Source organism: Pollicipes pollicipes, unplaced genomic scaffold (assembly GCF_011947565.3).
Source record: "Pollicipes pollicipes isolate AB1234 unplaced genomic scaffold, Ppol_2.1 Scaffold_5724;HRSCAF=6776_pilon_pilon_pilon, whole genome shotgun sequence".
Lineage (NCBI taxonomy): Eukaryota > Metazoa > Arthropoda > Thecostraca > Pollicipedomorpha > Pollicipedidae > Pollicipes > Pollicipes pollicipes.
Window position 1 is genome coordinate 4014577 of NW_023596746.1, and position 27927 is coordinate 4042503.

Genomic DNA, 27927 nt, shown 5'->3' on the forward strand with positions numbered 1-27927 from the left:
CGGCACGGTTCCGCCCCTCGCCGGAAGCGCGCTGTTTACATGTGTATGCAAGCACGCGACAAGCGTTCCGATCTGCTAATGGATCCCAGCTCCCCCTCCTTGTTCCACTGCCGCAACCTGTTCGGCGCCGGGTGTCTCCTCACACCAGCGCTTGGTGCGTTGGTGCAGCCTGAGAACGGCTTGCGCGGAGACGGCACCACTCCCAGACACCGCCTGCCACGGTGACAGCAGTGCAGCAGCATGAGATGGTGAGGAGGACAGATAGAAGATCGGCCCCCCGGGCGACCTTCCACCGTGTTTCCGCCTTACATCGTCATTCCCACGCCAACGCCACACCGACCGCTGCCCCGCCACCGCGACGCCGTTAGAAGTCCTGCATCCGCTGGCGTGACGCACGGCCGTCTCAGCAGTCCAAAGCCAGCATACGAGGCTATTGTGTATTACCGGTAAGCATGCATAACGTGATCCGAGCGGACATAATGGCACACCACGCTAAACGGTCTGAGGGTTGGCGGCGGCGAGACGGAGCGCCGCGCGCCGGCCGGCCCGCCCACGCCGGGTAAACTATCACAAGGCAGATCAACGGAAACAATATCGCCGCTCCGTGCGGGCGCCGCTGCGCGCTCGGCTGATATGTGAACTCTGCCGCCGGGCAGCCGGCGCTCGAACCCGCTCGCGGCGGACGGGCGTATACAGGGGTAAGCGTACGCGTGCCGGCCGGCCCGCTCCCGGGGCGCGGAGCCGCCCCAGGGCCGGCTCAGGCCGGCGTGATCCAACGCTGGGCGGCCGGCCTCAGCGTCCGCGTCCGCGTGCCCACCACGGCCGGGCCCGTGGCCGACGGTACGCTCGGCTGTCCAGGACCGCGCGCCGGGCGCCGGGCGGGGGGCGTCTGCCCGGCCCGGCCGCGTGGCCGGCGACAGCCGCCCGCTGCCGGAGCCGGCTGGACAGGGACCCGCCACGTGCTCCGCCCAGTGTAAACAGTCGATGTGACAGCGACGCGTCGCTCACACAAATCATAAATCAGACGGGCCGCGCTCCGCGCCACCATCACAGACAGACCGGCCGCAGGACAAAAAGACAGACAAAAACAGCCGGCTGCCGACTGACAAAAACGACTGTCCCGCGCCTAAATGCACTTACAACCACCCCCGCGGACCAACTAAGACTGGCGCGCATACACGACTTTCTTTCGCACTGTACAGTATTACTTCGTCTGCATAAAGGTAGTCACTATCGGCCGACAGGCGCGGCCGGGGTGGCCGCGTGGCCGCACTCATCCGCCACCGCCTCACGGCTCGTCCTCGGCCGGTGTCACGGTGCGCCGCTCGTCCTGGATCCGCTCGAACACCTCGTACAGGAATTGGTGCTGGGGGCGGGAGCACACGGGTCAGAGCGGACGCCAGTAAGCGTCGGCAAGTTCAGAGCAAGAGCGAGCTGGTCTGGGCACGAGTCTGCGCAGATATCTACCTTATCTACCGGCGTCTATTTCTATCTATCTTATATCTACCGGCGTCGCCATGGGCCGACGTGGACACGGGTCAGTGTATACGCGGGTAAGTGCGGGCACGAGTCAACGGAGCGCAGGCCGGCGTGGGCGCGAGTCAACGGAGGGCGGGTCGGCGCGGGCGCGACTCAACGGAGGGCGGGTCGGCGCATGCACGAGTCAACGGAGGGCGGGTCAGCGCAGGCAAGTCAACGGAGCGCGGCTCGGCGCGGGCGCGGGTCAACGGGGCGCGGACGAGGCGCGGGCGCCACGCGGTGACGGGCGGCTGCGGCTCCCACCCCGGCGGACACCGCCACCGCCACGCACCGGGGCGGCGGCGGCGGTCGACGGCGGCGCATACCGTGGCGACCGTCACTCAGCACCCGGCCGGCGGGCACCGCCGTTTGCAGGGCACGCGGCCAGCCGCGGACGGCCGGGGCCCACCCGGGTGACTAGCGGGGGGCTGCACGGAAACAGCAGCGCAGCCACGGGCAGGGGCGCTCTGGTGCTTCGGGAAGATAGCGGCGGTGCTTGGCGAGGCGACGTAGCATACGTCTTACGTAACACGCTCACAGAGCCTGGATTTCAATCCCCCCCTCCCCCTCCCCCATGATTCATATCAAGATTTTAACCGCACATTTAGGTTACTGAGTCACCAGGACACTCGCAGCAGTGCCTGCTTCATGCCATACATGCTTGCCATGGCGTGCAACAAATGCGTGCACTTGTCCGGATGAGACACCACGTACCGACAGAGTCCAAGAGGTGATAGAGGCGTTGTTTACCCACATTCAATGTCGCTCGACTCTTTGCGGGGGAGGGCGGGGCTACTCAGCGGTTCAATGGTCCAACAGATGGTTCAAAAAGCACTGAACTTCTACACCCACACCGTCCTCAACCTAAATAATACCGAACGTGTGTCGCCCACGCTGCTCGTGTCGGGTCAGCCTACAATGCCTGACATCATCACCGAGTGGGACGCGATGACAACGCCAATCACTCTGTCGAACACCCGTTCACCCGAGGCGTAGGGCCAACGGGCGGCCGGTCGGGGCTCGGTGTCCTCCGGCACCACTCGGGCCGCAGCTGACGGGATGTCGCAGCTCCCGCGAGCGCGCACCGAGGCCTGCGCTGATGCCCAGTTTCTCCAGCGCGACACGCGTGCGGAACCCACCGCCGTCAGACGCTCGCCCGTCTTCCACTGTTGACGCCTTGGCAGCGCAGGCCAGTCGCTTGCCTGCGATCGAGACGAGCCTGGTGCCCCGTTTCTACCACGGTATGTGTCCCGTTTTTTATCACCGTGTGTGTAGATGTCCGTGTGTTTTTACTTCTGCGTTCAGTGTATGTGATGTGGAGGCCGGAAACGTCACATCATGGAGGATCCCAAATACCATCTGCCTATCTATCTTGTCGGTGATTATTCCGGGTTAGATAAACTCCAGCTGAACCTTACATTAGACGGACAGGCATTTGTTCAGGATCGATGACAGCGAAACATGGAACTGGGGATGACAACTAATCGTGAAAGACAAATGTACGCTTTCATTTGCAAACACATCGGCGTGTGTGTCGTGAACAGTGAGAATGCGGTTTTGTCTATTGAACTGTCCGCTGCAGGTCTCCGCACGAATGCACAAACTCGGATTTCTGACATGCATCACAGGATCATACTTCAGCCAGACACACTACAGGGAAACCACCGTTATGTCGCGGGCTAGCAGTGTGCGCTCCATAATTTTCCGCGCACGTGCAACATTTTCTTGCGCAACAATTCATCCCTCACACTCGCTTGTATACTACTTTGATATTATACACAGAACTTCTTCTCAAGAAATATTGTGCGAATATTTCAGAGCGACGGGTAGTCTGTTTGAGCCGCTGACTGTTCACTGGTGATGACCTCTGATACAAAACAGAGACTATTAATCCGGATGAAATCAGGGCGTCACTTGCGTGGTAGGACGACTGTTTTAATTGGTCCGAGGATACAATAAACATCTGACTTTTCAAAACACGTTGCCAAGGCCTCAAAACCTTGAAATGTACTTCATGCTCTGCTTTCGAATTAATTCTGGACGTTGAAGTTACTTGCCTACCCTTGGGAAGTCGCATAGCTTACATGCAAGGTATGGGATTTTACGATTGTCAGGAATGATCGGGGCCCACTCAATCAGTCAGTCAGTCCTCACTTACGGCGGGTTGTCGTCCATTGCTACAAGATCATGACCAAGTTTTAATCAGCCGATCGGGCTCGGACGGCGGCGAACGACGTCATAGTGACGTCACACCTCAGGCTCCATATCGCGGAGGCGACTTGCGTTCGTTGACTCTCCGACTTGACGTTAGCTTAACCCTCATAACGTACGTCACACAGGGCGGCCTGCCAGGCACTCACGACCGGAGTGACCGCTCGCATGTCAGGCACCGAAGGCAGCAAAGAGACAGAGAAGGGACAAGGCCGGGAGGGGGGGGGGGGGGGGGCGGCGTAAAGCAAAGGTAAGTACCGCAGAGAGGTAGAGAATGCTATTACAGGGAAACATGCGATGATGTCTGAGCGACCGTCATCAATTCGTTGGGATACTTCACAGATCCTTCAGAATAATGTCTGAGCAGGACACGTATCTCTCCCCTAAACAGCGGCTTGTTGAATTATCCTGGCAGGACCGCAAATCTCGCATACGTCGAAACATAGCACGCCTCATAACCTACGCTAGTACACCCTGCATCGTACATAACTTCACGTTCACATGGAGCACGCGGTAACATATTAACTGACACAGTCGTTATGCATCGCGCCAAATGGCCCATCACGCTACTGTTTACCGAGTGCCGACCAGCGACGCCCCGACCCACGAGGATTCATAGCCCCGATTCTGGACCATGCAGCAGCCCATGTAGCTTCGGCGGCTGGAATGGGACCCGTGTAGAACTGAGATGCGCCCAGAGCAGTTGGCTGGAATGGCATCCGTGTAGAGCTGAGAAACGCCCAGACCAGTTGGTTGGAATGGACCCGTGTAGAAATGAGCGGCGCCCAAATCAGTTGGCTGGAATGGAGCCGTGTAGAAGGGAGCGGCGCTCAGATCAGTTGGCTGGAATGGAGCCGTGTAGAAGGGAGCGGCGCCCCAGAACAGGTCGCGAGTCCCCAGACCCCGTCCAGGCGCTCTGAACCACCGACGGGTCGGCAACATTCAGCGAACCTTGCGAAGCGTTACCAAGCCACGCTGGAGTTTGTCTCGATCAACATAACAGCTAGGCGTAATCTGACGAGGGACACACCGCCCACCATGACCGTCTGGTACGGCGCTAACCGCTACCCAGGACGCTGCAGTTGTCGCCCGTGACGGTCAACCTCCCCTGCCGCTTCCCCGCATAGTAACGAGCAAAGGGAGAGGTTGTATCTCGCGACAGTTTACTCGCGCCTCTGCTTACTGCGGACTATCAGCAGACCCGTACGTCGGGCTAGAACATCACTCAACCAGCGCCTCAGCAAGGGCGCCGTACCCCCGGGGCGTCACTGAAAGCTACTGCCAGACAAAACAACAAACGATGGTTTCCTCCCTTCAGCACATGCTGAGATCAAGAGCAGTTCCGTTTCACGTCTGGAATGAGCCTCGCGAGACTTCAGCACGGCGCCAACCAAGGGAATTAAATGAGATGGCTCACAGGCGGGCCCGGTGTTCTGATAAGACCCCAAAAATGCTGCGGTTGTGCTATACTTCCCTCCGTTTGAGACCTGCTTGTGTACGAACGCAGCCTAACGGCACGCTTTTGGATCCAGGTACAGAGCGCGTCAAGTCATCTTAAAATCAATGACCAACACAGCGCAAAATACGCGATAACCGACTTCGAAAGCTTTGAAGCTTGTTGAGTGCGGTGTGTTCCGTCTACATTACTGAACCAAGTCAGTCACCCAACAAAAAAGCCATAAAAACGGGTCGAGACGGGCCACGAATACACGAGACCGGACCAGACCGTGACCGGCTGGCCGTCAGCACCTCTCGTCAATGAGAGACGGGGAGAGAGACGGGGCAGGAGACGGGAGACAGGGCAAAAGAAGGGAAACGGGCAGGAGATGGGAGACGGGGCGAGAAACGGGGCAGGAGACGGGAGACGGGGCAAAATAAGGGAAACGGGCAGGAGATGGGAGACGGGGCAGGAGACGAGAGACGAGACAGGAGACGGGAGACGGGCATCAGACGGAAGACGGAGCAGGAAACGGGAGATGGGCAGGGGACGGTATTCGTGCAGCGGACGGGCAGCGGCGCACGCGGGACCGGGCGCGGTCACCGCCGTCACTCACGTGTGGCGTGAACACCTTGACCCAGCGCGGTGTATGGTCCTGTCGGCTGTACTGGAAACAGAAGGCCGCTTGACCGTCGTCAATGTCCCACTGCGTGATGCTCGACCACGGAAACTTGATGGTCTGGCCCTGAAACAGCGGGACCTTCTTAGAAAGGAATGTGGCGCGTGGCGTACGCGCAAGTTAGTGTTTATAGGAGGCAATGGGAAATAGTCACAAGCGGGAAAGAAGCATTTGTTGATGTTCGACTCAGGGGATACCACCTATGCGTGTGGATCGTGAAAACGAGGACGCTTGGATACAGCGTTTAGGTAATCACAGCCAGTAGCAACCTTGCCGCACGGCTTCATTTCTACCTCGAACTTGCGACACGCCTCCGTCCGATCACACGGCACCACTCAGGGTTTCACTGGACAGCGAGGGGAGAAGGGCCACGTCTCGTACGTCTCTGAACGTCTTCAGCGCAAAAGTGTGGACTGCAGCTTTCCACCTCTGACATAACTTTCTCGGAGGCTGGACTTCGCAGCCCGAAACGCCCCTATAACGATCACACCGTTTCGCACACCCCACATCCTCACATCGCGACACATGCTCTCCCAGACTGCGCGTGCTGCTCACCTCCGACGCGCCCTCTTCAGAGCACGCGTGCAAGCTGAAGTTCTCGATGCCGGCGGCGACGATGACGTGGCCTTCCTTGCGCGAGTCACACGGGCAGTGAGGGAACACCACCTCGCCGTAGCCCTCCAGCTGGCGCACGCACGTCAGATACTGCCGGGCGCGGCCGGGGGACGGACGGTTAGCACGGCCCGGTCCGGCCGGGGACAGACGGTCAGCACGGTCCGATCCGGCCGGGGGACAGGCGGTCAGCACGGCCCGGTCCGGCCCACACCGTGAGTATCACGGCGGAGCGCACAGCGCGCCGGGCGGCCACAGCGGAGCACACAGCGCACCGGACGGTGACATCGAAGCGCACAGCGCACCGGGCGGTGCTATCAGAGCACACAACGCACTGGGCGGTCACAGTAGAGCACAAAGCGCACCGGGTGGAGGTCACAGCGGAGCACACAGTGCACCGGGCGGAGCTCACAACGGAGCGCACAGCGCACCGGGCAGCCACAGTTGAGCACACAGCGCACCGCGCAGACGTCACAGCGGAGCACACAGCGCACCAGGCGGAGGTCACAGCAGATCACACCGCACACCAGGCAGCCACAGTGGAGCACACAGCGCGCCGGGCGGAAGTCACAGCGGAGCACACAACTCCTCGGGCGGCCACCGCGGAGCGCCAGCGGACCGTGAGGGAGGAGGGCGGCTGATGCCGTGACCAGTTGTTTCTGATAGCTATTCCTCACGTTTCCATTTATTAATATTACCACCACTAGTACTAATATTACTATCACTATTATTAATATTTCTCTTAGTTATTTCTGACATTATTTGCAGCCTGGTAAACATGTGAACACAGGGGTGTCATAGATATAGCATTATATAACTCCAAGCTGTCCCGGTTGTTTCAAGCAGGCTGTCAGCCTGGCAGACACAAACATCAGGGAGTTATAAGGACAACTGCAGTGTATAATTCCTGCAAGGACACAAACACAAACACATACCGAAAGCAATAGTGCACAATGACGCCGTCCAACCGGCTGCACAGAGCCCGCACCTCCTGTTTCTTGGTGTGCTCCTGGAGTGCCTTGAGCTCGTACAGCCGTTCGCCGACAGTGAGGTGACCCCGGTTGACGGCCTGCACGGCCTCCCAGTAGAAGAAGACCAGCGCCACAGGGTCGGCGGCGCACAGCTGGCGCTCCTTCTCCGGCGAGAAGAGCCAGCGCCGCACGCACAGGCACGACGACGTGGCCGTGCTGTAGTTCTGGATGTAGAGCGCGTGTGGCTGCTCGTTGGGCAGAAGCTTGCGCTCTGCCGGGGCAAGAGGTGGTGAGGAGAGGGGGCGCCACTGGCGGCGTGGAGGGCAGCGCCGCGGGGCGTCGCGGCGGAGGGGGCCACTGGCGGCACGGCTGACAGCCCGGGGGGGGGGGGGGGACACTAGGCTACGGCCAGCACACAGGTAGCGGCGCGACGACAACAACATTTCAGCACCACACCGGTTCAGTCGGGGCGCGGAGATGGACGCAGCCCGCGTTGGAACGACAGCCTCGGGGCGCAGCGTTTCCCATCCCACCACACGAAACCGGACGCAGCAAGCACTCGACCGACGGCCACTATCCAGCACGCTGTGATCGCTGCACGGGGGCGCCGACTGAACGCCGGCACGGCACCGTTCTCCGGACGAGCCTCCCCCGCCCTCCACACACACACCGGCCCCCGTCCGGGCCCATCGCTCACCGAAGTGGTACTCGACGATCTCAAAGAGCGCGAAGCACTTGGCCGTGTCCTCCTGCATGCCGGTTTTGAGCACGACGCCGCGGTACACGTCGATGGCGGTGGCGTTCTTGCGCGCCGACACGGCCACCACCTCCTGACTGGGCAGCAGCACCTTCAGGTCCACCATGATGTGGGCCTGGTGGCGCGGACGGGCATTAGTACGGAGGCCATCCCTGCGCTGAGCCTTACGGGTGCGGGGGACGAGTGAAGGAAGGACGGAAACACAGTGCATGGATCACGGATGGAATGGATTAACACACGACTTTGAACAAACTCAACTTGTCAGACGATATCACGTGCAAGCTCTCATTTCAACCCTCGCGCATATCCCAAGCGAGCTTACGTGTTAGCTGGGCACAATCTGCCATCTGAGTGGCATGATAAGAACCATGAACTCCCACTCCGCAGCATCGCGATACCGCGTCCCCCGGCAGTGCCGCCGGTCGCGGATGGTTACCGCACGCCGCCGTGTCACGCGCCCAACACACGCCACACCGACGGCACCCACGGTCGGCCGACCCTACAGCGTTGCGCCCCACCCCGTCGGCTCTACAGCAGTGCGCCCGACCCGGCCGGTTCTACAGCAGCGCGCCCGACCAGGCCGGCCTTACAGCAGTGCGCCCGACCCGGCCGGCTCTACAGCAGCGCGCCCGACCAGGCCGGCCTTACAGCAGCGCGCCCGACCCGGCCGACTCTACAGCGTTGCGCCCGATCAGGCCTGCCTTACAGCAGCGCGCCCGACCCGGCCGGCGCTACAGCGGTGCGCCCGACCCGGCCGGCCCTACAGCGGTGCGCCCAGGCGCCCGACCCGGCCGGCCCTACAGCGGCGCGCCGGACCCCGTCAACTCTACAGCAGTGCGTCCGACCCGGCCGGCCCTACAGCAGCGCGCCCGACCAGGCCGGCCTTACAGCAGCGCGCCCGACCCGACCGGCGCTACAGCGGTGCGCCCGACCCGGCCGGCCATACAGCAGCGCGCCGGACCCCGTCAGCTCTACAGCAGTGCGTCCGACCCGGCCGGCCCTCCAGCGGCGCGCCCGACCCGGCCGGTCCTACAGCAGCGCGCCCGATCCGGCCGGTCCTACAGCAACGCGCCCGACCCAGCCGGTCCTACAGCAGCGCGCCCGATCCGGCCAGCCCTACAGCGGCGCGCCCGACCCGGCCGGTCCTACAGCAGCGCGCCCGACCCGGCCGGCCCTACAGCGGCGCGTCCGACCCGGCCGGCCCTACAGCGGCGCGCCCGACCCGGCCGGCCCTACAGCAGCGCGCCCGACCTGGCCGGCCCTACAGCGGCGCCCGACCCGGCCAGCCCTACAGCAGCGCGCCCGACCCGGCCGGTCCTGCAGCAGCTCGCCCGACCCGACCGGTTCTACAGCGGCGCGCCCGACCCGACCGGCCCTACAGCAGCGCGCCCGACCCGGCCGGCTCTACAGCGGCGCGCCCGACCCGGCCGCGCTTCCGTCCGCCGGCGGCCGCTCACCTGCTCTTCGTCGTTGTCGGTGAGAAACTGTTGCACCAGCTCGGACTCGGCGATGGCGCGCACCGAGCAGATCTTCTCCAGGTAGGCCTCGAGGCCTCGCCGCCGCTGGTCCAGCTGCTGCTCGCTCATCCTGCCGGAGGCCAGGCCGTCACCGGCGCGCACCCGCCGCACACCCACACCACGCGCGCACGCACCGACGCCGGCTGGGGACGGCCCATGACGCTGGGGAGACGCAGCCGGCGCTACTGCAATGTGCAATCCCCTTTCACCCCAAAAAGAGGGTCGCGGTGCGATGCGATGAGCTTGCCGCATGTCGGGTGCATACCGCGAGTTAAGACGAGGCATTTTCCGGGTCGCGTGTTGCTGCCACGAGTGGAAAACCGGAGGTTGCGGGCAGTTAAACCGAACTCTGTTGTGGGCGGACTTGAATATTTCATATTCGGGCAAAACCAAAACGGGAAACACAGATAGCACGCCACTTACTTGAGCGGCCATTTCCCAGGCAGACTGGGAAAGTTGAAGTCGACGAACTCTCTCTTCAGCTCTTTATGGAGGTTTGCAAATTCCCGATATCTTCGGGAGCACAGATGCCTGCCAGCCATGTAAATATTGTACACCTGGAAAGCAGGCAGCGTTCCTCAACAGTTTGATCCGCCCGCCACAACAGAGAATGGTCTGTCCAGCATCCACACTCGGACATGCAACACGTAGCTCCGGCCTTTTCAGCCGGCCAGCCAATTCATGGTCTGCCCATGCGGCTGTGCTGTCATTGGGGCTCTACGACGAGATCAGTTGATGAAGCTACACGGCGGCGTCTGCCTCTCACCCTAGCGGGAGCGGCGGGCACCGCGGGGAACCGAACCCAGGAACACTGGCTATCCAGACACGCAGGCTAACCATCGCACCACCAGAACCCCACAACACGGCCGCGCCGAGCCGACCAGAGCCTGTTCCACATCTGGGACATTCTCATAACAAGTACAACGCGTCGCCAGCGCCACAGGCGCCCGGGCTGCCGATGATGATCTCCGCGCTCGGCCGCGCCGACGCGGTCAAGGTTACACGGCGCCCGGCGGCAGCAGAGAGCAAGGCTGGCCAGCGACACAAGATACCGGACGGTGACGTCAGAGCATCGGCGCGGCGCGAACCAGACGCCGGGTACAGCTCGGTCCGCTGCATAGCTGTCGAGGTGGCCGCGGCCGGGCATAGCTCGGTCCGCTGCACAGCTGCCGAGGCGGCGGCGGCGGCGCGCCACACATGGTCCGAGACCGGAGCATGCGGCCACCGGAAAGTCGCCTCCTGTCACCGTCGGGGATCATTTCGGGCCTATGCGCGCTTCAACTGCACGATGATTTTGTACGCACTTGGCGAATTTTTCTCTGTGTACAAAACCGCTGCACTTCTCTTAGTAGCGGGTACGCAGTCACTGTCGACGATCGCTAGCCCGAACTAGCGCGTATCGAACTAGCGCGAAACTCCACAGCTCATCCGACTGTTGGCTGCCAGCTTGTAAAGCGTGCGGGCGCAATGAAATAAGCAAATCACGATTCACACGGAGTCGATCGCCGATAATCTGGATTTGATCGCATCACTGAATACGTTCACCCAGCCAACGCCAACGCGCGTGGTCTGACGGCAGCAAAACGACGTTCGCGTCCAACTCACCACAAACTTTTCATTCATCCTCTCAACGGTGGAATACTCTGGGATGGAGATTGGCAGCGAGCGTTTCTCTGAGTAGTCGACAGAGCTGAACGTGCTACCCTCTTCACTGGGTTCTAGTCGTTCTGCCTCCTGTGGGGCAGACAGGACATGAGAAACTCATGATACAGTGCGCGCACAGCCAGGTTCTGGTCTGTCCAGAAACAGCACTTGTGCTGACAGATTTTGCCAAAGGCCTTCAAAACCACCGGACAATGCCCCTTTTGAGCTCGTTTCTAGCCACAATAGTGGTGGCAGCACACAGAGAAATTATGCAATTACACCATGAGTTGCAGTGACAGGGCCCATCAGACTAACCGGCTTTTGACACGCAAACTATTGAAAACGAAAGCGGTTAACTAAATCAGAAGTGCCGACACTAGGGGTGTCGCGGGCCGGGGGAGGGGGGAGGGGGGGAGGGGGAGGGCGGGATTGAGCCCCACTGCCCAACTTTATGAAAATTCAATGTACCCTGTGACCATTAACTGCAAAACAAACTAACAAAGTGTATTCACCAGCCGCCTTTACTTGGCATGATATGCATTGCGCCGGCACTTAACACCCACCTGGGCGGACACCGAGATGACGGTGAGGGTCAGGCTCTCGCCGCCCGACTTGATGTGCTCCACCACCTGCCGGTGGGTCGCGCCCTCCACGTTCACCCCATTCCTGCGGCACGGCGGCAACGGAGCGCGCGTCACGCCTGGTGCTGTTGTTATTGTTGGCCGGTTAATGACATCACGGCGCGTGACGAGACCCGCTGGTACCTGCTACGAGTTCAGGATGGAAGCGTGACGGGAAATAAGCTCAGGGGGTAAAACGGCATCCGGCATCGTTTGCACGCTCCACGGCAATACATGACCCAAAAGCCCTGCTAATGTCAACCGCCACTGCTGCAGCACTCAACAATTGAAGTCAAACAACTGTCCACAAAACACTCCATATACGTCGAAGACTTTGAGCCTGAGCGTAACACCAAAACGCCATCGGAGACATGGCACGAGAGAGTATGTGCATGACACCGGAAAACTTAACACACATGACACACCTGAAAATAGCGCACTCACAAAGACGAAACGGCAAACGTCATGCCAACACCGCCGCCCTCGCCGCTAGCACGCGCCACCCTGGCCGCCGTCGCTTCTCGGTCGCCAGCACTTACACCTCGAGTATGCGGTCACCCTTGACGACGCCGGCCTGCTGGGCGGCGCCGCCGTCGAGCACGGCCGACACGTGCTGCAGCGGGCCGTACAGCTCGCCGTTGATGCTGCGCAGCTGGCCGCCCTCGCACACCTGGCCGCGCACGTTGAAGCCGAAGCCCGTCTCCGTCTTCGAGATGGTGACGACGCGCGGGCCGCGCGGCGCCTCGGCCCCCTTCCGCCTCATCCGGCTGCCGTCCATCCCATCACTGGCGGCAGGGGGAGAGGGTGGGGGTGGGGAGCTGAGGGGATGGATCCGGCCGCCGCTCTGACAGCAGTGGTCAAACACTAGGTCAGCTGGTGCTCATTGGGTTACTTGAACAGCTTACATGAGGGAAGGGTTGTTATTATATGTGGGAAGGCATCAGGGCAGATGAAATCTGATAATGCACTCTAATGTCTGATCCCCACTGAGCGGGGATCAGACAACATTTGGCTATTGGTGATAACTATTCATGACATTTGGCGAATAGGTGATAATCATTAAGGCCTATAAGTGCTTAAATTACATTTCATAATGCACTCAGCTACTGAGGCTATATGGCATCACCAACCCCTCACCCTGACAAAAAGGGCTAGCTAGCATTGTGGGAATCAAACCCTGCACATCTACCTCCCAAATGTGTAGTTCAGCCCATCTATCAGTATCCTGTCCTTAAACTAAATTCTCATGTCACAGTCACTTAATTTTACTGGGAAACACAAGTTTTAGCATGGAACTGCAGAACAATTCACAAATGGCCTTGATCCATTTCCATTATGCAGCATGATTCAGCTTGTAATAATTTTAACTAACCATGGCAAGGTGGCTGACACAGTGACATTTGGTAACCATGCTACTGCTGCTGGTGGCAAAATATGTTAGAATGGCTTGCAACTGACAGCTCACATCCTGGAACAGCAAAACTCAATAGTCTAAAATTGTCTGAAATCCTTGTTTATGTTTGGTGTATATTTGGAGGCAAATATTTGCCAACAAACACCATGAAATACTCAACACTCAACTGACTGATAGACAGGGAAAAAGGCTGCATCCCAATGGGGTTTTGCATTTCTTTGGTACATACTTATAGACCTAAACCACTATGTAACCAGATATGGAAGAACCTCACTTTTACCACCCAACTATGCCAACACACCTGGGATAAGCAAAAACCATTACACCATTACCAGCCAACTGCCCACAATCTGCTTGTATCCCCACTGTGACATAATAAATATATCTAGACCCCATAATTGGAGTATTTTATTATAAAATAAATTAACTCATATGTATATATATATATATATATATATATATATATATATATATATACATATATATATATAAAGTAAACATGGTCCCTACACTTTTGGGGGTGGGTGGGGTGCTCCCATATGCTCCCTACACTTGGAGGGTGGGGCATCATTTTAAGTCTTAGCACAATTTTGCCTAGCCTGAGTCTCATGCACACAAGCGAGATGCTCAGCACAATGTTGCATAGGCATCCATTACAGTGGATGAATTTTTTTTACTGATCTGACTACAATTATATTAGTTCAAGCTTGAAGCTCAATTATTTTGTGCTGGGCCTGCAAACATTTATAATTAAAGTAACATTAAATCAATGACAAAATATTGTAACCCTGACTTTGCAAAGAATGCACCTTGTAAAAAATATCTTGATTTACATGTAGCACATGGATTCCTCCCTACACATCTGGCAGGGGCACGAGAAATAGGGGGCCGGGAGGTCTAAAACTCTGTACCTTTCTCAGAGTTCAAGATTAGAAGTGTGGGCCATTTGGCAAAACATATATCCATTGCACTGAATGCCCACACAATACAGAAGTGCTGAACCTCAGACTTCTATGTACAGAAATCAGGCCAAGCCATATCGCACTGAATTAATCTACTTATGTTATGCATTTTGGGTACTTTTGCCTGAAATTACCTTTGCAGCATCACAACTTCCCAAAATATTGTATTTCCATGCACTGGCATGTCTGTTATCAGACTGCTGTGCATGCTTGGCATAACATTTATTTTTGCACTGGTCTTTGGGAATTGACTGGATATGTATAAATTAATGGCTTTCAGTTCCCCTCCCCTGTTCTGGGAGAACTTTTGAAGGCCCTAGCACCTAGCTGTGAGTTGAAAAGGTGACAGACTTGGCCAGTGATACCAGTTACCAGCATGTTGTTTCTCTTAGAACTAGGCCAACAAGGCAATACTGTGTGAAGGAATCCCAGTTCACCATGACCTCTACAGGTCCTACATCTACCTGCCAACTAAGCTGCATGTATGTAAGTTCGATCCATTGAGCAAACAGCACGCACGTTAACCCAGTGGACACTCACTACGCCCACAGCCCAACAGCCTCAAGCAGCTCCAGCTACACATATCATAACGTGTCCTGTAATGCACATGAACATTAATTAATGGGAAACCCAGGAAGCTACACCCTTGACTGCAAGTAATACAAACGCTGATTTTTCAGTGCCTACGACCACACCCTTAAGTAAAACATACCTGCAAAATGATCAAACAACCCCACTCCTCCACACGCCCCCGACTTCCACTGTTATGTTTCTGATTTGGTGTGTATGCCCATTTCGTACGAAAACTGCCAATTTGACAATTATGGCGCACTACAAATATCATAGGCATGATACTAGCAAATCTCATTGTCTCGCCGATCCGCCGTCCCCGGGACCTCTGCACATTCCGTCTGCGATCGTGTTGCACTGACGAAGCTTCGCGAATGAATTTCCCCCACTTTCTTCCGAAAACGCTGGGAGCCAGGGGCGCAGCCAAAGCGTCTGTGGTTGAGAAACGGCTCCCAGATGGCGAAAGCCCCCCCTCCAAAAAATCGTCGCATGTGGCCAACTTGTTTAAGGGGAACGTGGTTTTCTTTGTTGCATCAATATTAGTACTTCTATAACTGGAGCAGAAGCATGACGCTACCGCGAGATAGTCTTTTATAATTTTTGAGCTAATGACATAAACAAGTAAGACGATAAGTGGCTGCGTGGAGTAAATCACTGATGCTTTGCATGTAGCATCCTCAGTGGCCTCCCAAGCTAGTAACAATCAGCTTTCCCCCCAAAAAAATTGGGGGATTCTACATGGATATTGAGGACCCCATGACCATGGATGCTTTCCAGCTATCTGATAATCTATCCCGTACATCTGATTATTCGATACGTCTGAATATGGGATGATATATGAACAAACACCACGTGAGGTTTGAGTTATTTCGGTGTTTTCCACCTGGCCCTCCAGTGCACCAGAAGCCCATCTCGGATTACCATGCCCGGGATTGGGCATCCACAGTGCGCTGTTTATTGCTTTTCACCGAGACTAGCACCGAATTATTACGCGCCATTCTCCGCCGCCCAGATCTCATCAATGAGATCGGATGCCAAGCCACTGACTACAGTGTTGTCCGCCAATGTATTTATAAGGCACGGGCGTAACAATGTCATTTCAAACAAAACACGTCACAACTTGTGCGCTGCCGATGCCCTCCCCTCCCCGAAAGCACCGAATGCAAACCCCAGGTCACAGCGACTGCTACGATTTCGCCGCCTTTTCGATCTTCTGCTGCTTTAGATGTCGGTAAGCCGCCACCGCTCGTAATCGCTCCTCTTCCAGAGAGGCCTTTTGGTGCAGGGACTTCGGTGCCGACGAGGGTCGGAGCCCCGCCTGAGCGTTCGTATACAGCTTCTTCAGAAGCAGAGACTTGCGACCGGGCTGAAAGACAGGCACAGAATGGCATTGAAACTCGTGTAGATGGATTTCCACCTTTATCAGCTGAATTTTAAAACTACCACAATCTATAACAATAAGCGACCTGGCAAAGCAAAGCATGGAAACCGGTATGGCAAGCGTGGACTTCACATAAGCTTGGATCTCCACAACACCCCATGCGCCGTTTAACCGGAAAGTCATGCTCGAGCATGATTTGCGCCATGAGCCCCTGCATTGAGCATGCAGGGATAGGGGCATCACGGATTTTGAACTGAAGGTAGGATTTTACGGAGGCTTCCTGGACGAAATCGGGCCGCCTCACAGGGAGCCTTTTTGGCAGTGTCGCAATCAACGGGGGGGGGGGGGGGGGGAGAGGCACCGGGGCACGTGATCCAAGACCAAATCGTTACACGGATCAATATCCATGCACACGTAGGCAAACATTTCGATGCTATCCCTTTTGTGCACCACCCGCCCAGAATCGGTAGTTTCCTGGTGGGGCGTGGGACCGCAGGCAAGCCGGCCGTGACCAGGGACTCCCCTCGCCAAACCAGACACGACTATCACGCCGAGCAGGGCCTGAGAGGCGGATGCAGATCCGCCAGACGCTTCACCCGATCGGCGCGAGACGACAAAGCGGTGCCTGTTGTTGACCGAATCCCCGGGAGAAAACAGTGTGCGCCGTCCGGCCAGGTGGGATAAACCGCCGTTTACCCCCAGAACGTCCATGACGGTGGCCCCGTTTCGGAAAACGGGGCCACCACGTCGAAAGGAGACGCCTGCCGTCGGCCTAACAGTCAAGATTCATAGACACAGGACGCCCTATCGCTGGCGACAAACAAGCACGCACGCAGAGGTTTGCACAACATGTTTGGTTCATGCTTGCTGCTCTGCCCGAGAACGTCGCCGTGCCGGCGCCGCTGTCACCCCAGCTGGCATCAGGAGCGCCACGCCACGTGAGAGCTGGGCCGGAGGGGGACACGCAGGGTCCGCCCGAGGCCAGGCAGGAAGAGAGCGAGTGGGCCTTGCACCGCTTGCAGAGGTGCCAGCGAGAGCGAGCGGGCCTTGCAAATCCATGCCTACATATACAAATATCGACGACACAAATATCGAAATACGAATAATAACATTTGTATTAAATAAAGGCATTCTGATTATAGAGGGTAGACCTTCTCGATACAGAAAAGGGCATCTCCCAAAACCCGGCCTCATGTTCCAGAAACGGGCCTCCTAAAATATACGGGATGCCTCCTTATCCAGAGCAGGGGCTTTCTATTTCACATGGCGGGGGGGGGGGGGGGCGTACAGTGTCAGCAAGGGGCTTTCCAGGTCAGCACAGGGCCTCCTTACCACGAAATTGGGTCTCATCATCGAGAGCATGGGTTACGTTCTTCATGAAAGGGCTTGAAGATTCATAAAACGGGCCTTTTGATGCAGAAAAGGATCTTCTCCGCACAATTTAATTCATCTGGACGCAGCTATGTGGACCTCCTTGATGTTAATTTTGGTAATTCACCAAGTTGCAAAGCGTTTAGTTCGGGTAAAACGGACCTCTCAAGATTTTGAGGGGAGAAAAACATACTCATGCCCCCTGCCTTCCGGCAGGGTGAGCAACCTCCCCTCCCTTCCCCTCGCCCCCCCCCCCGCCGCATCGCCCCTACGAGCACAGCACGCGGACCATTCCTTACTTTGCCCTGAGTGCCGTCAGACGGGGCCTTCTTGGGAGCAGCCTTCAGCTCCGGCGGGCGATGCACCACCTCCCCGAACTCTACGCTGTCTTTCAGATGGGCGAAGTCATCCTGTCGACGGAAAAACACACAATGCTAGTGCACCATACAACCAGACCCGCTGAGCACGCAAACGAAACAAAATGATAAATCGCATGCACCAGAATTGTAAAAAGTGAACAGTGTCGACGCCTCAGCGTTTCATGCCGGTCGGGGTGGAAACGACCACCACGCGCGGTCAGTACAAGGTAACAGAGACTGAGGCGACGTTTGCCGGGGGGAAAGGACCAGTGTCTGTGAAAGTGAGGAAATCCGGCGCAATTGCAAAGAAAATGCTGCAACGAAAGCTATAGGAATCTTAACGACTCCCACCAAGACGGTTCGACATTACCAAATCTTCCGCAGGTCAAGTATTAAATGAAAAAAGCAGGTGGCAGGAAGGGGTAGACGTTCTATCTGAAACCAGCCTTCTCAAAATGGGGGTGGGGGGGGGACTGAAGACCACCCCCCCCCCACACACACACATACACCAACTGAAAAGGAACTTACACCCTGACTTGAGGTGTGGTGAACAGAATGCATTCCACCAATTATGGATTGGATGACGTCATTAGAAATGTTAGTTTGTAATTGGCACATGGACGGCGTTACAAGTGACGGTTACAAGTGCCGGTGCTGCTAGAAAACCGTCTATTTCTGATTTGTATGCGAGCAAATTTCCGCGAAAAACGCGGGTTCGATGCATATGTAGGGTTAAAGAAGCACAAGGCCTCGCCGAACGTAATAAGCGGCCAAAAACAACACTAGATGGAGGCAAATCTTGCGCCGTTTTGGTCGCAACTGACGTTTTACACATCAAGATATCATCCAAACCTTTTTGACAGAATGATTTCTGAGATCAAAGCTCACGCTACGCAGTGATTATCGCGTGATTCCCGCCATCCGATCGCGCCATTCTAGGTCAACAGCAGAATTTGGTGGCGAAAGTTTACCGTACCGCAATGCTCGGCACAACCCATCCTCCATTCTGACTTCAACTGATCTATAACGCGGCCGCTGCCAACGCCGCAGACCATACCCGCCAAGGACAAATAGCGAGCGCCTAAGGCGATTCGAACCCACCATGTCAGGGGTGGGTAGATCGGAAGGCAGGCGTTCTAACTAACTGAGCCATCGCACGCCGCACAAACAAAACACGCCGTTACATTACACAAGACCTAGTGTTTTGGTTAAAAATGCTGACCAACACAACACAAATGTATGACGACAAACTTGACGACAAGGGAGTGTCCCAAATTTGTATTTGTGTATATCACCTAAAACAGCGATATTGAAAAAAAACTTTCGATGCAGCTCACGGCCATGCCCGTCTCAGGACCCTCTGGTTCCTGAGCTTAAAAGACGTACGTCACCTTGGTATTCATGACGCCAGAATAACGTAGTTGAAATCTTGTAATTCTTTAAGCCATGAGGCGGCCGAGGCCAAGAAAACTACAATGGTCGTCATTTGTATCGGGCGTCCGTGAGTATGACTTTCAGATGCAACGACCGTCAAGTGGCTCTCAATCAATGTTGTGTGGGGTACGATGACGCAGTCAAATAATGACGTATTGAGGAGAGTATCTACCAAACAGAAAAAAATGTGTACTATAGAGCAGTCTTCTCCACTTAAAAGCATACCAATCGTCACACCTGAGCCTGTTCAATCATATCTGATGTTTGCTTCAATATCTTCAGATGTGAAACATTCCCTTTAATGTGGATATTTACATGAAGCTTTCGGGTGGGAAAGGCGTACATAAAACTCACATGTATTCCCTTTAAGAGGGCAGCTCTTCGCTTCGTTACCTGATCCACCTATGCATGCAAATAGGACGAGCCTGTGAGTTACCATGAATTTTAAGACTAACCAATCCGACAAACCAATCCGAGGCGCGGTCTTACCATTTTTCCTGCCAGTTTTTGCTGGCGTTTGATTTTTTTCGCTTTCTTTCTATTGATTTTCTTTGGAATCTCCTCGCCATCTTCGCTGACGTTCTTCTTTTTTCTCCGAACTTGTTGCCGCTCATCTTCCCTGCTAATCATTTTCGTTTTACCTGTGACCGGGTCAGGAACAATATCGACATTGTACTTATCTTCAAATTTCGACTGCTGGATCCTCTCCTGGAAATAATTGGTGTCACAATCCTCCCATCACACACATAAACAAAAACATCAAAATAGAACACTTTCAATATAACGTTGATAATATATTAGCATTATGCATACAATGGTGATAGTCATCTACTACGTTTGTGGATAAACCGGTTTGTATTCCTAAAACTCAAAGTGTCGTTACAAGTCCTTCAAGCCATCAAAGGTTGCCGGCCATGAGGTTTCCCAGGTCCAAGCACCCTAAGGGCATCCCAGGTCTCGGCACCCTAAAGGCGTCCCATAGATCATCCGCACGGATATCTTGGCGCACACTGACCGCCTCCTGATCCCATCGTCAGTATCCAGAGCATTATCAATTATCCCTAAAGGTTCTCATATCCCTAGAGGTTCTCGGGAATCCATCCTTGCCAGTGTGTTGCGAGGAGAAGGAAAGGCTCTTTGATCATTAGCTCCTACAGCCTCATGAAGGTGTATGGGATGTTCCTCCGACGCCTTTTGACGAGCTTGGCTGTGGTCACCATTAGGGTCTATAAATGATCAGCTTCCCGCTTCTAAAAATCGTTTTTTTCACAACATTCTTTCCATGTCTGGATGGGGCTGGTTTATGGTGCGCAGATGTATCGAACGCTCGCGTGCGAAGCTTGGAATGGCGGAATTTTGATAAATACATCCAAACTTGAAAGCCATATCCCATGTACGATTTCGCACGACCCCAAAACCCTTACAATATCGTGAAAACCGGAAGCATGGTAACTAAAAATCTGCAACCTGGTGCACCTGCAGACGTGGCAAGGTGACGAACATTCGGCAGAATGGCCCTCCAGAACAATCATCACATGTCGACAGGAAGAAAGAAGTACCAGTCGGCACCACCCACGATATGTTATGATCCGCAAATAGGGTGAACATTTTGAAGCCACTTCTTCCGGAAAGCTGCATAATTACTTTCCTCATCAGTCGTCGTGGCAATAGCATTAACATATTTCCCATCTTATAACAACAGCTGTCTGTGCTTGTGTTCGAGACTTCACGACACACTAAGCTCCTGAGGCTATATGGCGTCGCCTGCCTCTAACCCTGGCCGAAGTACCGCAAGAAACCGACACTTGCACCTCTTGTTTCCCAGACGTGCAGCTTAACCATTACATTAACGGGACTCTTGAAAGAACTCTCAACGCAGCTTTGGGTGATGGCGTTTCTCGTTACAAGCGATTAAGCACACCAGGTTCAAAATGTAAGCGCAGTCCATGCGAGGCGCATTTGCGATGATACAATTTTTTTTTGCTTTTTGTGTGTGGGTGTGTGTATTTTTCTTGTTTTGGTAAAGGGAGTAGATCACGCCCCTTACCTTCGTCATTTTCTCCACACGACGCAGAAATTTGAAATCTGATTCATTTGGTCTCTGCTCGAACAAAGGGATGGGCTTCAGTGGGCGAGACATGCCTTTTTCTGGGGTTTCAATGTCGACAAAAGCTTTCGACGTGATCCGACTGAAAAGCATAGGAAACAAGCATTTTGGACAAACACAAGTCAATGCTGACACATGTAAAACAATGCATTGTGGAAATCCACTAAGTGCTTATCTCACATCCTGCATTATTTTTCAACAGTCTAGTTCCAAAATTTTAAGTAAGCTGCATGGAATACCATCATATGTAAAAGCCACATTGGTGCAGGTTGCATTGCTTTTGTTCAAGCTCATCCAAGATTCTGTCATTTATCCACATAGTACACACAGACTTCAAAGTATTGGGGAGAAATAAGGGATTGACTGAGTAAGAAACAAAACAATCAGTCCGTGAAGTCGCGAAAACCAAGCGACAATGACAAAACATGAGCAGAAAGCAAAACACCTGACGACAAGGAGTACACAGCAAGAAGACCATTTATAAACCTTCCAATACATGGCTGCATTGGATGAGTGTGAAAAAGAAGTAAGCCACCAAAAATTATTGGAGAGGGAAGAACTCCCCTGGGACCAAAAAGTGAGAAATGTGACTTTCCCACCATTGTTTTGTGGTGGCTCTCTCCTTTCACCTTCACCTCAGCTCTATCAGCAACCATAGATGGCCTGCAGCAGAAAATTTGGGAGTCTGGTCTTATTGCATGGGTTCTGTCACTGTCATATCGTGGCCTCTCCACCCAGGGAAGTTATTCATCACCCACATATGGGGATTGGTGGCCACTTCTGACTCCTTCAGAATGTCCTAATACATACTGGAGGCTTTCTGCCAGCTGGAGTAAAGGAGTTATTTGATAAATCACTTACCCATTTTTCAGTTGCTTCCTTCTTTTTTTGTTGTGCATTTTCATCCCATTACATTCTCCATCTACCAGTTTCATCATATCCTGAACTTTCCTTGGCACAAACTCATCCTCAGCACTGGTAGGCTTCCTGTTGAAGATTTTTCCTCGGTCCCTGTGGAAATTAAAATATGGTCAAAATTATGTTAGAAGTCAGCTGTAAAAGTTATTTTGGGGGCACAAGAAAATTAGTATTTAGGTGTCTATTCAGTGGAGGACAATGGTGGCCCACTCACATGTACTCAGGTGGTCAGTTGAACACCCTCCACTTGGGTGGAAGGATAATTTGAACCCCCCCCCCCCCCCTGAGACCTCATAAACTAAGATGGCTAGAGACACCAGATTCACAGGATGTTTTGGCCTGTATGTAAAATCACTTGTGTACAAATTTGATGTTTCTAGGTCATGACATTCCAGTTAAGTGGGGTCAAACAAGGTCATATTGCAGACTAGTGCCCAGTGTCCCTAGACCTTCTCATGCAACCATCATGAACCTAGATAACTGCTCTAAGCAATGCTCACAGGTGCTCACTTAAGGTTAGTGACCTGGTGATCTTTCAAAGGTCACGGTGAACAAAATCATACCAGACTGCTTTGATTTTTGCATTTCAATAAGCATCACAGATTATGCTATATAGTGTGTTCCTAAAACAAAATATTGACCTGGGTCATTTTAGTTCTGTGACCTCTTTTGACATTTAAGGAGTCCATGGAAAACATACAACACAGTTCATGTAATAAATTAGTTCAAAATGAGTGCCCGAAACAATCCCACACAGTAATCTCTTGAGTGATAAAATAGGTTGGCCTTGACCTTGGTTTGACCCTCACACCTGACCCTAGGCAAATGGAATTTGTTAATTCAATTGTTAATTTGCCTAGAAAACTATCCAAGATGCATGGCTTTGTTCACACTCCATTGTTGCACCAGATTCCCTTGAGAGATTCCCAAGAAATTGTCTTTTTTGAGTCTGTGGCCTGAATTTGACCTGCTGCAGGTCAGTGACCCTGCAAGGTATGTATCAATTTTTATACCAAATGATCCTCTACTGAATTGTTTAGGGCTATGAAAAATTTGGCACAGCCACACTGGGCTGGTCGGAAATCATTCTGGAGAAGCCTTTGGGGAGGGTCAAGTTGACCCCAACAGACCATGTGTTTAGTATAGAAACTACCTTACTTTCAAGTTGGTCATGCTTAAACACACTGCTGGGCACCAGTATCAAATCTGGTTGAAGCTTGAAATCTATGAAGAGCATGGTCCAAAGGGAATGGAGATAGCATGGATGGAATCATTGTTCAGACTGCTATCCTTGTCTGGTGTGTTGCTGTGTGCACAGCATTTTGACCAGTTAACTCTCTGAAATTGTCAGGTATTATGGAGTTTTGACACCGACTGGATGATGCCTGACTTTCAGCCATGCATGCATCACAACCTGAATTACCTCCCTGGCATTGCTGGAATCTGACAATGGGTCAGCTTGATTATGAGTCTGGTGTTCTACCAACTGAGAAATCCAGGCAGTGAAAATTATCATGAGTTAGCTCAGTTGATAGAGTACTGGACTCACAATCCAGAAGACCCTGCTTCAAATTCCTGCAATTCTGAGGAGACAATTGGGTTGTGATGCATGCATGACTGAGAGTCAGGGATTATCCAATCCCTTTTGGGACTCCATACCACCTGGCAGTGGTCATAGAATTAACTGGTCAAATGTTGTGCACACACTAGCACACTAGACATGGATGATGGTCTCAAAAATAATTTCATCCTTCCATCCATGTTATCTGCATTCTCTTGCACCATGTTCCTCATGTATTTTCCATCTCAACCAGATTAGATACTGGCACTTGCCAATTTGTTTTTAAGCATGAATAGCTCAACATTGAGGTAGTTTCTATATTAGCTGGGCCATGTGATACTCAAGCATTGTTCAGCACTTCTCAGGACTCTATAATACCTAATAACTATTGTAGAGTTCACTGACCAAAGCATTGTGTAAATAATGAGATAATTAACTGGCTGAAACATCTATAGATACTAACACATCAAACAAGAACAATAGTCTGAGCAATTATTTCATATGTAATATCCACACTTTGCCCCAACCCTTTCAAAACTCAGAGTACATGTAACCCAGTTCCATTCCATTTGATAGCATGCAACACAACAACTTAACTTTACAAGGACAACATCATTTTAGGGCTTAGTAGATTAACACTGGTAGTCCACTCCCTAGTCCTGGACCCCTATCTGACCATAGAACCTCAAATGTTGGCCTCACTCAAACAATGGTGATTTTTGGGATCCATTTCTAGCATTGATACCAGTTTTATTATTTTAGTATACAACATGTACACAATAATGATGATAATTTTGGCTTTGGGGTATACCACACATTTTGGTTGAATATTGTGACATGAAAGTCACTTCAGCAGTTGTTTCCCACAGAATACTCATTCTGTAAATATGTTCAAGAAATCCGCAATTTTATCTTCTTCACAGGTTTCAACCTCCACTAACCTCTCTCTCCTGATAGCGTACGGATCTTTAATCTTGGTCGCCTTCTTTCCGTGGGCGCGTTTTGCCATTACAAAGATGCTAGATTTCTTAGATGTACGATGACGCCAGCACCAACGCGAGCAACAACACAAGTACGTTCAGAAGCAGATACTTTCAGATATTCAAAACTCGATTGGTAGCCCACATACACCGGACAGCACCACAGAACAGTAGAAGCACAAAACGAGTGCACACCGGCCTCGCGCAAACGGCCTTGGCGCAAACTCAGCATCGCTGTCGAAAGTCGCATGTGCGCTGCGATGTGTCGAATGGGAAGAGCGAAACTTGAATTGTGCTAATTGGCTGCAATATACTTATTGTGTTGTGTGCGCGACTCCTCACACCATGAAGACTAAGTGACTGATGATAAGATTTGGTGCATGTTAAATTGCAAGCCCAAATGCTACACTGCCGCTAGAAACATAACAAAAATCAAGGCATTCGTGTTGATAGATCTCGTTGTGGATAGATCTAAGCTGTTGGACCCGTTTTAACTCATTGCCATGATAAGAAATGGCAATCATTGCCAATTAGTCAGCTCCCAGAATCGGTTTATTGACCTCAATCTTGACATAATTATGCAACTTATTCTGTTCTCCTATTTCTTAAACTAATTTTTTTGCATTTTACACATTTCATTTCACCCAGTCACAACTCGTCATACAAATATGATCATTGATGATGTTGAGAATAGAAAAATCAATAGGCCGTACATTTCTTTCATAGGTTTTATAATATTAATTTCATACCTATGAATTAATAGCAACATTGAATTAAAACATGAGTGAGATAAATGAGATCATCACAGATAACAACCCGGTTCAGTCATTAATAATTTATGGATAGCATTAAAATATCATGAAGGATGAGTAATAAGCTTGTTTGTAAAAGTATTATAACATTCTTGATCTCCAGCAGAATTCGCAACTTGACCGCCTTTGTGTTGAATCGAATCGAAGAATGTGGGCTGCGCGATTTTGCGTCAAGTGTCCAGTACCTTGTCCAGTAGGGTGTGTTGTATGCCGGGTCGGGGGCCGTTAAATGTACCGCGGTTTGTGCTGTGGTTTTGGGGCGCAGATTTCACTCAACTTGCAGAAATGAAATCGATGACGCATTTTCGTTACGATGGAGAGTCTGTGGTGGGGTTCATAGATGGATGGGGTTCAAAGGTAAGGTTGGAAAATTGATGACTATGCATATCGGTAGCGGGGGTGTAGTTTCCCTTGTTTAATTTCCAGTTGGAATGACTTCTCTGCCCTTCCCCCCCCCCCCCCCCCCCCCGACTTCAGGGCTTCTGACTCGCGCCCCAACCTCTCATTTGAAAAGAAACTAGGGCAAATATGGGTATTAACTCGTGTGTGGCGTATTTTTGGATGGAATGGGGACGTTTTTTCACTTCACCCTCCCCCTTCCCCCACTCATTTTGGTGAAACTACGACCACGGTAGGTAGGTAGGTAATAGACTGGCGAGTGATAAGCGCCGACCCGCCTACAAACCGTTGGACGATTTGTTGCTGCCCCCAATGATCAGACATTAAGGCATCTCAAAACGTCCATCGTTGACGCCACTCAGGTTTCGACACGAGACACCTCAAGCTTCTCGCAAAATAACCTCTGACGGTCGCGCGCCCTAAACTCCAAACATTATCATCTCAAAACACATCGTTGACGACCCTTGTACGCCTTGTAGACTGGAGCATGTGGGGGTGGGGGGGGGGGGGGGGGGGTCAAAGGCAAGGGCTGGGCGAATTCTTCCTGAGCTAGCAGCGGCCGGACTTGTAGTTTCCGCAAAGTAAGTTGGGCGGGGGGGGGGGGGGCGGGGCAGCTGGGAGTGGAAGTGAATAAACCCACCAAAACTATATATATATATATATATATATATATACACCTATGTGTGTGTGTGTGTGTGTGTGTGTGTGGTGTGGTGTGTGTGTGTGGATCACGTGCATGCATGTGTGTGTACTTGGTAAACAAAAATTCGTGTTGAAGGATTGCTTAAAAATGCACGTTGCTCACTTAACAAAAAAGTATGTTGAAATATCCATGAAGCTCGGTAGGTTTGGCATAATGCAATCTCTCGTTGCAGGTATCACTCCTTTGGACTTTATAATGAACGCCGGCGCCATCCCCTTGATGATCAGGAGGTCACGCAACCGACCAGAGCCTCCGGAGAACGTGATACCCACCGTGGCGCCACACCTGCTGCGTTTCCGGCGGACAGCGCGTTGCAGCGTCCGTGTGCGGTCAAGGAGGAGGCAGTTTCTCGCCGCCAGCCCGCCTCCCCCGGTCCCCATCCTGTCTGCGCCGCCCGAGCCCGCCGGCGTGCCGTGCTGCCGCCGTGGCAGACGGGTGTCCTCGCTCGCTTCGAGCTCGGCCACCGAGACGGCCCGGAGCTCGTGTTCGGACGACTCGAGCGGCAGTCTGAGCCTGCCAGACACCTATCTTGCCACGTGGCGTGGTGCCCCGCCACGCTGGCCACGTCGCTGTGCGTGTGTCGGACGGAGGGCGCCCCACCTGCCGATGGGCTGTGACCTGACAGACGCCGCCTCGGCCATGCTCCAGCTGGGCCACGGCGCGATGTCACCGGTCCAGCACGGCGACGTGCTGTCGCCCTACCGGGCCGAGTGCCGGCCATGGCCGGGCTGCCCCAGCAGCAGGCGGCCGCCAACGTGTCGGCGTCGCCTGACGGGCTGGCGGGCCGCTCGTCCGACCTGTCGTTCGTGTCGCCGTTGCTCGGTTGTGAGATGCTGTCGGAAGCTGATATCCCGCTCCAAGGCGAGTACGTCGTCGGTGAGATGGGTGATGCCGGTGCCGGACTGCCTGAGGACGTATTCCCCTGTCCGGAGGAGTGGCACAGCGACGGCTCCCTGCTCAGATACGGCGATCACGTGGAGACTTCGTCC

General features: G+C 53.5%; 2 protein-coding genes across 2 annotated transcripts; both read right to left on the reverse strand.

The window, feature by feature from the left end:
• Positions 1 to 882: 882 nt before the first annotated feature.
• Positions 883 to 15143, reverse strand: LOC119103434 (sorting nexin-27). Its single transcript, XM_037226964.1, has 11 exons — positions 15056 to 15143; positions 12507 to 12752; positions 11911 to 12013; positions 11309 to 11437; positions 10127 to 10260; positions 9644 to 9773; positions 8127 to 8301; positions 7447 to 7700; positions 6402 to 6551; positions 5784 to 5912; positions 883 to 1366 (listed from the first exon to the last, which is right to left on the reverse strand). Exons 2-11 carry the CDS (start codon positions 12743 to 12745, stop codon positions 1289 to 1291), a joined length of 1521 nt encoding a protein of 506 aa, XP_037082859.1. The 5' UTR covers positions 12746 to 12752; positions 15056 to 15143; the 3' UTR covers positions 883 to 1288.
• Positions 15144 to 15965: 822 nt separating this feature from the next.
• Positions 15966 to 25156, reverse strand: LOC119103375 (coiled-coil domain-containing protein 137). The gene is made up of 6 exons (XM_037226888.1): positions 24986 to 25156; positions 22427 to 22576; positions 21506 to 21647; positions 19948 to 20166; positions 17965 to 18075; positions 15966 to 16279 (listed from the first exon to the last, which is right to left on the reverse strand). Exons 1-6 carry the CDS (start codon positions 25051 to 25053, stop codon positions 16100 to 16102), a joined length of 870 nt encoding a protein of 289 aa, XP_037082783.1. The 5' UTR covers positions 25054 to 25156; the 3' UTR covers positions 15966 to 16099.
• Positions 25157 to 27927: the final 2771 nt, after the last annotated feature.

Coding starts and splice junctions, on each gene's coding strand:
- LOC119103434 (XM_037226964.1), bottom strand. CDS start 12,745: ATGGACGGCAGCCGGATGAGGCGGAAGGGGGCCGAGGCGCCGCGCGGC. Junction 11,438..11,910: donor TCATCTCGGTGTCCGCCCAG/GTGGGTGTTAAG, acceptor TCTGCCCCACAG/GAGGCAGAACGACTAGAACC. Junction 1,367..5,783: donor TCAAGGTGTTCACGCCACAC/GTGAGTGACGGC, acceptor TCCCGCCCCCAG/CACCAATTCCTGTACGAGGT.
- LOC119103375 (XM_037226888.1), bottom strand. CDS start 25,053: ATGGCAAAACGCGCCCACGGAAAGAAGGCGACCAAGATTAAAGATCCG. Junction 20,167..21,505: donor GTGTGGAGAAAATGACGAAG/GTAAGGGGCGTG, acceptor AATTATTTCCAG/GAGAGGATCCAGCAGTCGAA. Junction 16,280..17,964: donor CTGACGGCACTCAGGGCAAA/GTAAGGAATGGT, acceptor CCTGTCTTTCAG/CCCGGTCGCAAGTCTCTGCT.